Source organism: Xenopus tropicalis, chromosome 1 (assembly GCF_000004195.4).
Source record: "Xenopus tropicalis strain Nigerian chromosome 1, UCB_Xtro_10.0, whole genome shotgun sequence".
NCBI lineage: Eukaryota > Metazoa > Chordata > Amphibia > Anura > Pipidae > Xenopus > Xenopus tropicalis.
The window spans coordinates 17,514,879-17,527,212 of NC_030677.2; the positions used below are offsets into that span (position 1 = coordinate 17,514,879).

Genomic DNA, 12,334 nt, shown 5'->3' on the forward strand with positions numbered 1-12,334 from the left:
AACATTAGGTACCAAGAAAACACACCCTAAATATGAAAGCCAAGGGTCGGCTGAACAGTTTGATGCCCATTGTGCATAGGATCAGGACTGTATCTGGCATTTAGAGACCCCAAAAGGAAGTTAGTGCATACAAAGTGTATACACTGCAATATAAGCTACCGGCATGTGCATTATGCGGCATAAGACCCCCTAACAGTACAGAGACCCTAGAAAACTATACATTTTCCAAAAGTACACAATCTGACAAAACAAAAATGGGTAAATACATCTTTCTACTGCAAACTACCAAACTACAAAGCTATTCTAAACAGAACGGTTTTTTTGACATTTCTGAAAATCGTCACAAAGCTTGCATTTTACCCCATTATGTACCCCCACATTTTGTACCGTATCAACATAAAACATTCTAAATATGAACGCCAGGGGTCTACTGAACAGTTTGATGCCCTATATGCATAGATTTACCAAACTATGTGGGGTACAGGGCCACCCAAGTAAAAATAGTGCATATGAATTTTCACATAAGACGCTCCGGCTCATGCAGTTTTTGCACCCGGTATGTGTATTATGCGGCATAAGATCCCCTAACAGTACAGAGACCCTAGAAAACCATATATTTTCCGAAAGTACACATTCTGACAAAACAAAAATGGGTAAATACATCTTTCTACTGCAAACTACCAAACTACAAAGCTATGCTAAACAGAACGGTTTTTATGACATTTCTGAAAATCGTCACAAAGCTTGCATTTTACCCCATTATGTACCCCCACATTTTGTACCGTATCAACATAAAACATTCTAAATATGAACGCCAGGGGTCTACTGAACAGTTTGATGCCCTATATGCATAGATTTACCAAACTATGTGGGGTACAGGGGCACCCAAGTAAAAATAGTGCATATGAATTTTCACATAAGACACTCCGGCTCCTGCAGTTTTTGCACCCGGTATGTGTATTTTGCGGCATAAGATCCCCTAACAGTACAGAGACCGTAGAAAACCATATATTTTCCGAAAGTACACATTCTGACAAAACAAAAATGGGTAAATAAAACTTTCTACTGCAAACTACCAAACTACAAAGCTATGCTAAACAGAACTGGTTTTGTGACATTTCTGAAAATCATCACAAAGCTTGCATGTTGCCCCATTATGTACCCCACATTTAGTAACGTACCAACATAAAACACTCTAAGTATGAACGCCACTAGTCTACTGAACAGTTTGATGCCCTATGTGCAAAAGACAAGTAACAAAGAACAATGTAAAAAGCAATAAAATTGATAAAGATAAAAAAAAATCACTAAAATCTTTTTTTTTTTTTGCCTAATAATATCTGCGGGCAGAATAACAGTTTGAGTATTTTGGCTAGGGCAAATAAGTTTTACAGACAAAGTCAAGCGACTATGCATAACTGAAAATGCTATAAAATGGCTAAACATGCAGTAAAATACCCAAAAATCCACCAAAATCACAGAAAATGTAGTAGAAACACCAAAATAATACACAAAAGGTATTGTGCAGTGCGGTTAGCGAATACACTATCCGCAATGGCAATAAAACATTTTTTTCAGGCAAGAATAAAAACGATGCGATTAGAAAAAAAAAAAAATTACAAAATTACATAAGTGTGTAAGTGTGTGTGTACATTAGGTAAAATGTGTTTTGTGTCCATGTGTGCGAGTATGCAAGCAAGTGTGAGTTTTCTCACTGTAAGTGATAAATGTTTGAAAACCTCCCAAAAATGCATGTGTGTGTAAGTGTGAGTATAAGTGTGTATTAGTGTAATAAATGTGTGATTGTGTGTTTGTGTGTGTATTTGCCACTTACTTGGGGTCTAGAAGATCAGGATCTGCAGGAGAAACTCGATCTGGCACAGCAGCATCAGCTCATGTGAGGGGGCGTGTCAGGAAGCAGGGGGGCCAGAGGGGGAAGCTGCGGAAGGGAGAGGAGCTGCACAGAAAGCCACAAGTATGGCAGGTAAGTCCCATGGGGCCCCTGGGCGATCGCTACCCAGGGGCCACTCGTTCCCCTCCTCTGACTGTTGTCTGGAGGCTGGGGAACGAGTGGGGAGCTCCCAAAACCGGAAGTGCAGTAGGACGTAGAATCTACGTTCTGTGGCACTTTGGTCCTTTGATACACAGGACGTAGATTCTACGTCCTGTGGCACTAAAAAGGTTAAAGAAATAAATCATACAACGTAAGATAGTGTAAACTGTAACTGTAAATAAATAATATTCTTGTTATTTACTGTAGCAATTAAATAACCTTCAGCGTTGAACCTTACAGGGCACATGTACTTCAGCAAGTGCAGTAAGTAAATTTGGAGCACAATCCCCATGTTTTTTCTTACAATGCAGCATTTTGTCTCAGTTGCAAGGGGGTGGATGCGCTTGATGTAATAGAAAGGTGACACCTGAAACTCACAGAGGTGTGAATGCTGTGCAGTTACTTTGAAAGGATTACCAAACTATCATGCAGCTCATGTTCTAACATCTGTACCCCGGCAGTTCCAGAACTCTTCCCACATCTATTCATGCAACTCTAACAAGTAACACCTGTTTCGATGAGTTGCATGATACTTTGGTAATCCTTTCAAAGTAAGGCTGATGCCACACGTGGCGTTTTTACGCTGCGTATTTTCTAATTCTCTCGGCGGCTGAAAAACGCCCGATATCATCATCCATAGAAATAACTTGAAAAGACTCAAGGCAAACCACACAATGCGTAAATACGCTAGAAAACGCCTTAGCACGGATTTTTCAAGCATTGGCTGAAATACGCCAGTATTTGCACAGCAAGCTATTCCTATGAATACGCAAAGGCAGCTGACAGACCTAGCGGAAATACGCAGCATTTTTTACTATTAGCACCATGGAAACGGGATTTGCTACGTCACCAGTACTAGGCTGAAAAACGCCATAGTCAGGGGCTGTGTGGCTTGTGGCATAAGATCCCCTAACAGTACAGAGACCGTAGAAAACCATATATTTTCCGAAAGTACACATTCTGACAAAACAAAAATGGGTAAATAAAACTTTCTACTGCAAACTACCAAACTACAAAGCTATGCTAAACAGAACTGGTTTTGTGACATTTCTGAAAATCATCACAAAGCTTGCATGTTGCCCCATTATGTACCCCACATTTAGTAACGTACCAACATAAAACACTCTAAGTATGAACGCCACTAGTCTACTGAACAGTTTGATGCCCTATGTGCAAAAGACAAGTAACAAAGAACAATGTAAAAAGCAATAAAATTGATAAAGATAAAAAAAAATCACTAAAATCTTTTTTTTTTTTTGCCTAATAATATCTGCGGGCAGAATAACAGTTTGAGTATTTTGGCTAGGGCAAATAAGTTTTACAGACAAAGTCAAGCGACTATGCATAACTGAAAATGCTATAAAATGGCTAAACATGCAGTAAAATACCCAAAAATCCACCAAAATCACAGAAAATGTAGTAGAAACACCAAAATAATACACAAAAGGTATTGTGCAGTGCGGTTAGCGAATACACTATCCGCAATGGCAATAAAACATTTTTTTCAGGCAAGAATAAAAACGATGCGATTAGAAAAAAAAAAAAATTACAGCGTTTTTAGGTTGAGAAAATACGCAGTGCAAAAACGCCACGTGTGGCATCAGCCTTACCCTACAGCATTCACACCTCTGTGGGTTTCAGATGTCACCTTTCTGAAGAGTTACAAAATGCCATTGTGATTGGATTAATGGGCCTCTGTGGGGGGGGGGGGTACTTTGGCTTTAAGAAATAAACTTCTCATCATTTTAGGCTGCAGTCCCTTTGAGGCTTCCTCAAAGGAATATTTAAAATCCTGTACAACATTATACAACATTATTTGTACATAACTCTACAGGACAGGTGTTTCTTTCAACCACAGGAAAACAATTTTAAACCATTATTCATATTCAATCAGTCTTTCTCCTGTCTCTCTGATCAGTTTGCTGAAGGGATGGGAGGGGCCTGTTTAGAGCCTGACACACTGACACAACTTCCTGTATGCTTACATCATCACACCCAGGCTTTGCCCTTACTGTTTTCCTATTGGACCAATTCATTGGTTACTTGTAGAGATGTAGCGAACTGTTCGCCGGCGAACGAATTCGCGCGAACATCGGGTTATCGCAAGTCCGCAAATTTGCGAACTTTTGGCGATGTTCGCCATTTTGGGTTTGCCACGTTTTTTTTGCGCCGCGTTTTTTTGCTTCGGTTTTTCGCCTTTGCGTATACATAGGAATAGCTTGCGTTTTTTTGGGGGGGGTTATTTTTTGGCGTTTTTTTTACAAAGTATTTTTCAGAGAAGTTTTTGCCCTTGATCCCCCTCCTGCATGCCCCTGTCCAGGTCGTGGCACCCTTTAAACAACTTTAAAATCAGTTTTCTGGCCAGAAATGGCTTTTCTAGGTTTTAAAATTCGCCTTCCCATTGAAGTCTATGGGGTTCGCAAAGTTCGCGAATATTCACGAGTTTTGGCGTAAGTCCGCGAACGGGTTCGTGAACATTTTTGGCGATGTTCGCTACATCCCTAGTTACTTGTGCACTCTAACCAGTTGCATAAATTGAAAGGCTATTGGTTAATTTCTCCCTGGCAGTGGCATAGGCAAACACACTCAGCATATCTCTAATCTAACATACTGTTATGTTATATCTGCAGCACTCTGTCACAGGCACAGGAAGCAGTGTTAGACTGACAGGCGACACAGCCAATAGGAGTTAAGTCTGCATCATGTAAGGAAGTATCAAAGCAACTGTAATGTTTATAGGGGTCACTGACCCTCCCCCCTCCCAGCACCGGGTCTGTGTAGCAGTAAAGGATCAGCGGAGGGATGACTCTGAGGAGAACATTTTTTGTTCACTATGTATATGGCAAAGATGGTTCTTGCATGCTTTATTTGCTGTGCATCAAGTTCTCAAGTATTTTTCTATGCTTACAAGTTTATAAGCTCCCTTCATGGTGAATAATCAGCTTTAAATATAAATGTTTTGGCAAAACATAGTACCGCGTATGTTACACATTACTACATGGAATATGAATGGCCTTAACTGTAACATAAAAAAAAAGAAAAATGTCTTGAAAAAATGGCCTGAAATTGACCAGAGCTCATTCGGGCAGGTTTGATTTTTCAGTCGAAATGGGGACAGCATCGGCTCGTTGGATTAGAGATAAAGTTCCATTACAATATATTGTTCCATTTACACAATCTTTGTCTACAAGAGGCTGTTAGCTATAAATCTGGGACCTAAAATATAGACAAAACTTCATGGGTATTTTTTATTATGTAGTTTCTGCTAATGTCAATAAAAGTCAAATGTATACATTAATAAATGTGTGTGTGTATATATATTATATACATTTATTAATGTATAATAAATATATAAGCATATAACATATCTATCTATTTTGTCCTCTGATGTACTTGTAAAGAGTAATTGTGTCCCCTCCCAGCCTCCGTATCTCCAGAGAAAACAACTCTTGGTTTTATTCTGTCATTACTATTACAATTGTAGTTGCAGTCTCTACACCCTCCTTCAGCTCATTAATATCCTTCTTAAGGATTGGAACTCAGCTGCACTAAATACTCAAGGTGAGGCCTTACCAGGGACCCATAAACCATTTAGATTGTAAGCTCCATGGGGCAGGGACTTCCTTTCTACTTTGTCTTTTATCACATGGCAACTTAATTGCTGTATATTTATACTTTTTTATTTACTATTGCTTATTAAAATGTTTTCTGCTCTGTACAATCGTACAGCACTGCATGTCCTACTAGCACTTTATGAATAAAGTTACACATACATATATACACAGGGGCAAAATTGTGCTTTCATCCCTCGAGTCAGTGCAAGAGCACTTTATCACTCATCACCAAGATGGTTAGTGATGAACCAAGGGGAAAAGACAATTGTCCAGAAAATTCTTTAAAAGAAAAGAAAAAATATAATCATTCTATTAGATTATTATTTAGAAAAAATTGAAGAGATAGCCTGGCAGTGTTTGATACAAATTATTTCCTGAAATATTTACTTTTTTAAGATGCCAAGATCTCAGTGCTCAGAAAGCTGCCTCCCAGGATACAGAAAGGCCCCGGCACCTTCAATTCACGCCTGCTGTTATTTTTGTATCCAGTGTTCTGAGGGAGAGATCTCCAGTAAAACTGGTATTGAGGCTTATTGATTTGTGTCTAAAGTGTTCTGTGATTTAACCAGCTAACTCCTATGTAAGTCAATGTTCCCCTAAGTCCTCTAGAACAGTGCTGTCCAACTTCTGGGTGCCAAGGGCTGGAATTTCTCTTGCATATATGGTGGAGGGCCGCTAATGGAAGCTAGTTTTGGCCACTCCCCCATTTTAAACCACACCCACTTCAAACCACACCCATTTTATCACAATGGTCACTGCAGGGATATCAACCTTATTCATATGTTAAAGAATTATATTATGTCATATTAAGACACACTCTTAAATCCATGTGCCTCATCCTCCCCTGTGGATAGCACAGCAACCCCCAGCATAAAATTACACACCTTAGAGACCATTTAATGGCTATTTCCAACTGCTAACAAACTCCCAGAACAAACCCCTGCCAGGTTCACCTCCCACAGGCAGCATAGGGTAAGCAGAGTATGGCACACAAAGGCAGCATAGGGCAGGCAGAGTATGGCACACACAGGCAGCACTCTGCCTGTCCTATGCTGCCTGTGTGTGCCATATTCTGCCTGTTTGTGCCATACCCTCCCTGCCCTATGCTACCTATGTGCCATATTCTGCCTACCCTATGCTGCCTATACACAGGCAGCATAGGCCAGGCAGTACATACAATGAGGTGTGAAGAGGTGAACAATGTGAGTGATTACAGCCCGAGCCTGAGGTGTGAACACTGCAGGGGGGGAACAATGCAGAGATTAAAAGGTGTGAACAACACAGGGGATTACATTTTTAAACAATACAGGGGGATTACAGCCTGAATCTGAGGTGAGAACCATGCAGGGGGCCATTTAATTTCAGTACTGATACCATTTAAAGCTAACACAAAATGAAGTCATCAAAGCTGCCAGAGAGGTGGGGGGCCACACAGAGGGGGGTCGAGGGCCACATGCGGCCCACGGGCCGCCAGTTGGACAGCACTGCTCTAGAAGATGCTGGCCATTCAGGGAGCAAGCCAGGCAGCACTTCCATAGCCATTTTCCTTAAGCTATAAATAACTATGTTCATTTTATTGGAAATGTACAGACATTACAGCACATTGTCTGGGACACCCCATTACTATGCACCCAGTTACACTCCTGCTCATTAATTGCTTGTAAAATCAGAGCCAAGTGCAAAGCTAAGGAATCAGGGTTCCATTTATTGTTACACTCCCCCTCACCCACAGTACTGTGTCATTCACTGGGGTTCAAAATCACCTACATTTTGGGTTGTAATGGGAATTTATCTGACAGATGTGTGAGTGCATTCTTAGCACATTTTTATAATTCAACATTAAAAAGATATGATTGTTAATGCCACCTTCATGCAGCCAAGCATTATCAGGAAGCCAATTCAAGACCAGTTCATTGGTTGATGCTAATATGCTAGGCACTCCCCATTCAATAGTCTGAGAATGTATGCAGCACAGTGCCAAATAAGTTTTTTTTTGCCCCAAGTCCATGCATTTTTTCCTAAAAGAAGCACTGTTTTTTCTTTTTCTAAACTATGGCTAACAAAGTACAATTCCAAATAGCAGGTACAAATAGAAGGATCTCTATAACATTATTAAATTAGAAATGCTGACATTAGTTGAGGTAGTCTTATGTTTTTTAAATGTATTCCCATTTAGTTTAGATCAGATGTGTACAGAGTTTAAGGAACCAATTTTATAGCATAGAACATAGAACATGGAAATGCACAGTATGCAGAGTAATCAATGTTGATGTTGTGTGCCGGATACATACAGTACACTCTACTTGTAACAATGTGATCTGTTTAACAATGAACACAGAATAACTAAAATAAACGAGTATGATTCATTAGTAGGTAATATAGGTTACAGACTGTGCAGATAATGCAACACTTTAGATACTCATGAATAAAGAATGGGCGTACCTGAGAAATCCTAGAAGATGGCCGGTATCTACTCAAAGGTTTTAGCCTGGGTCAGGTTGCCAGTGTACTCTTACTGTGGATACCAAGTTGCATAATGTTTAATGTGAGACAGAGCTCATTAACTATATTAATCTATCATTCTATTGGTGGGGGGAAGGGTTATTTCTCCAATATAGAGGAATTGTTGCCTTTGAGGATTGAAGAAGTTGAAGAAGTTGTAGGAGTAAGCCTTTTTTAGTGGGGTCTGTCTGCCTGTAAGGAGCACTGGGAGGCCGACTCATGTCCCTACCTTCAGATGCGCCGGTCCTCGGTCTCCTGTAGTGCAGGACGCTCCTTTGCGCACCCTTTCTCGACGTGCTCCGGCGAGTACTGGCTCTAAGCGCTCGCGCACATGTGCATGTGGCACATGCGCTACTCAGCTTATTTTCCGTGTCCAAGCTGGTTCTGTGTACCTGGTTCCTAGCTAAGCTCTTTTGTGTCTGATTTACTGGTTTTGACTCCTTGCCTGACTTCTGATTTACAATTCTTCGCTGTCAGCCACTGGCCTTTGACTGACTTCGACTTTGATTCCATCTGATCCCTTCTGTACCGCGTTTCTAGAAAATAACCTTGGCCGTGAGTAGGATCCCTGTAAATCACCTGGACAAGTGTTTGTATGACAATTCTTGAAACTTGTTGATTTTTGAGCACATTGTGAATTATGTATAGCCATTTCTATTCAAAGATACAAAGCTATACAAAGTCTGTTTCCCATGAATTTGTGTATGCTGGTAGGTACGTTCAAATGATCCTCAAAGGGCAAGTTGTTGAAGATTCAGTTATGTTAGTGAGAAAAAAAATTAATGGCAAAATGCCCAAAATGTCATTGTGTGTCATTAGAACTGAGCTAAAGTTTGATGGGAACCTAAATACTCAGAGAACTGTCTTCTAAGTCAAAGATGCTTTTAAGGGTGTCCAAGTAGAACTGACTGCCTGTAATGAGCCCAAAAAGAAATTACTAAAAAACTAATAGAGGTTTATTTACTTTTTTCAAATACCTTCCTACCAACATCAGCAAAAACCTGTAACTGTGAGATAAAGTGTTTGGAATGGGACTATGAACAATTGTATTAATTAGGTGAATGTTTGCCTTTGGGAAGGAACTGATATCATAGAATAACAGATATGATAGTGTGATATGGTACCAATAGCAACAGCAGGAATAATAGCCTCTGGGAAGGGACTGTGGCTGTAGGATAGCAGGTATAGTAGGGAGAGATGGTGCCTATAGTAGCAGTGGGGGGATAATAGCCTCTGGGAAGGGACTGGGGCTGTGGGATAGCAGGTATAGTAGGGAGAGATGGTGCCTATAGTAGCAGTGGGGGGATAATAGCCTCTGGGAAGGGACTGGGGCTGTGGGATAGCAGGTATAGTAGGGAGAGATGGTGCCTATAGTAGCAGTGGGGGGATAATAGCCTCTGGGAAGGGACTGTCGCTGTGGGATAGCAGGTATAGTAGGGAGAGATGGTGCCTATAGTAGCAGTGGGGGGATAATAGCCTCTGGGAAGGGACTGGGGCTGTGAGATAGCAGGTATAGTAGGGAGAGATGGTGCCTATAGTAGCAGTGGGGGGATAATAGCCTCTGGGAAGGGACTGGGGCTGTGGGATAGCAGGTATAGTAGGGAGAGATGGTGCCTATAGTAGCAGTGGGATAATAGCCTCTGGAAAGGGACTGGGGCTGTGGGATAGCAGGTATAGTAGGGAGAGATGGTGCCTATAGTAGCAGTGGGGGGATAATAGCCTCTGGGAAGGGACTGGGGCTGTGGGATAGCAGGTATAGTAGGGAGAGATGGTGCCTATAGTAGCAGTGGGGGGATAATAGCCTCTGGGAAGGGACTGGGGCTGTGGGATAGCAGGTACAGTAGGACAGCAAATTTTTAGTTACAGAATATTTAACCCCCTCCTTTTTTCATTTTTGTTTTAAGACAGTGAAAACTGCTTCAGATGCCCAGATTTGGAATTTCCCAATAAAAGGAGGAATCAGTGCATTCCAAAAAAAGAAGACTTTCTTTCCTACACTACTGATGTAATTTCAATAGTTCTGTCATCAATATCAGTTCTCTTTTTGCTTATAACATTTTTGATACTGGGAGTGTTTATAAAATACCGTGACTCCCCCATTGTGAGAGCCAACAACAGAAGTCTCAGTTTCCTCCTCCTTGTCTCCATCAAGCTGAGTTTCCTCAGTGTGTTTCTGTTCCTCGGTCGCCCTGGGGATATAACCTGTCGGCTGCGTAACATCACTTATGGAATCGCCTTCTCCATAGCCGTCTCTTCTCTCCTGGCCAAGACTATCATGGTTTATATTGCTTTCAAATCCACCAAGCCAGGGAGCTCATGGGAAAAATGGATGGGAGTGAAACTGTCCAGATCTGTAGTCTTGGTCTTTTCGTCCATTCAAATAATAATCTGCATTACTTGGTTGGCCATTTCTCCTCCCTTTCAGGAACTGGACATTCACACTTACCCTGGAACCATCATCATTCAGTGCAATGAGGGCTCAGCTCTTGGCTTTTACTCAGTTATTGGGTATATGGGGCTTCTGGCAGTTGTTAGTTTTGTTTTAGCATTTTTAGCTCGGAGCTTACCGGACAGTTTTAATGAGGCCAAGTACATCACTTTCAGCATGCTGCTCTTCTGCAGTGTTTGGATCACAATGATCCCGGCCTATCTGAGCACCAAAGGCAAAAACACTGTGTGTGTGGAGATATTTGCCATTGTGACCTCAAGTGCTGGACTTTTAGGCTGTATATTTCTGACAAAATGTTACATTATTTTTTTTAGACCAGAATTTCATGTAAAGTCTCATTTGTTTAGAAACAAAACCAAGTAATTAAATACTGGTCAGTCCCATATATCTTTAGTAACATTTCATTGCATATGTGTATTTCACTACAGTAAACTCACAATATTATGTTTTGCATTTAAAAGCATTGTAACACTTAAAAATGCCATTAAAACTGCTGTAATTGTGGCAGATATTGGCTGTGAAATGCAAACTGTCAAATTTTTTTTGCTGATATCTGTGGGGCCTGCCGGCACCTGGTGGGAGACATGCTTCTGGGTGCAGCAAAGCAGGAGGCCGGTGCCAGTGTCGGGACTGATTCTTGGCCTGCAGAGTTTAGTCCATGGAGCACGGAGAGCTTGGAGAGACACAAGGCAGGAAAAGTGTTTGATACAGCTATTAGATCTATGGCTCTCTGACTGGAGACTGGGACTGATTGTTTAGGAAGGTATCAAATTCTGATATAATAGAATGGTAATGCCTTTGCGTGCAAGAGCAAATAGAGGCAATAATTAGTTTCAAGGGGTATAATAAAGATTAGATGAAGGGAAAGTTTGGACAGCAATCCACATGAACTGTCTCAGGTTGAGCACTGACAGCAGTCTATTGTAAAGCCTAGGGGAACCTTCCTCTCTAGGTTCAGGCTTTGGGTAGACTATGACTATGTTGGAAAACCTCTTTTACCTAATTTAAAGAAGTACTTTTGGAAAGAAAAAGATGAAGGGAAGTCAAAAAGCTGAGAAAAATTGGTCCACGTGAAGGAGAATGCTTTCAATCCCCAATATTCATTGAGTCCAGGCTGTACAAACAGAGATAGGAGTCTGGGTTGTCATGCAGAACCATACGGGAACAAAATAGGCAGGCACATCTGGGATCCCTTTTACGTCAAAGAAGTTTTCAAGAAGCAGCTTGTAGTGTTGATAAAAGTTTCAAAATTTATTTATTCCATAAAAAACAACTGCAAAAGCCTTACGCGTTTCGTACCTTGAGGTAAGTAGGGGGTAAGATTCTACTTTAAATGCGATGATTCTGTTAGTCTGTGAGATCTATGTATATATTTATTAGGAGTCTGGGTTGTTGAGGGCATTGGAGAAAGTTCTATTTCATGGGTTCCAGCTTTTTCTAGATTAGAAAAAAATGTCTCTGGAAGAAGTGAGACTGAGATCTTGGTAAAGAGAGTGACAGCTAATTTGTTTTGTGAGTATTATTTCTGGGAAGAGTCCATGTTAGGGCTTTTACTGTAGCAATCCCAAGATCTTGTATCAACTCTCTGGTTTATATATGCAACTACTGACCTCTTGTCTAGTTGTAGGAGAATGTGGAGGATGGATGCAGGGGGGAAACAGAAGATTGAATAGCTTTTCTCAATGCACATAGCTCCCTCCCATTCTAAAATGGAAG

The 12,334-nt window shown here is 40.9% G+C and overlaps 1 protein-coding gene across 1 annotated transcript; it reads left to right on the top strand.

Annotated features, from left to right (window-relative positions):
* Nucleotides 1-1,977: 1,977 nt before the first annotated feature.
* On the top strand, nucleotides 1,978-10,765 carry LOC100486691 (vomeronasal type-2 receptor 26; the record flags this gene model as incomplete). The annotated part of the gene is made up of 2 exons (XM_031904459.1): nucleotides 1,978-1,984; nucleotides 10,074-10,765. Coding segments are annotated over exons 1-2 (699 nt in total), but the record flags the coding sequence as incomplete, so codon positions are not given.
* Nucleotides 10,766-12,334: the final 1,569 nt, after the last annotated feature.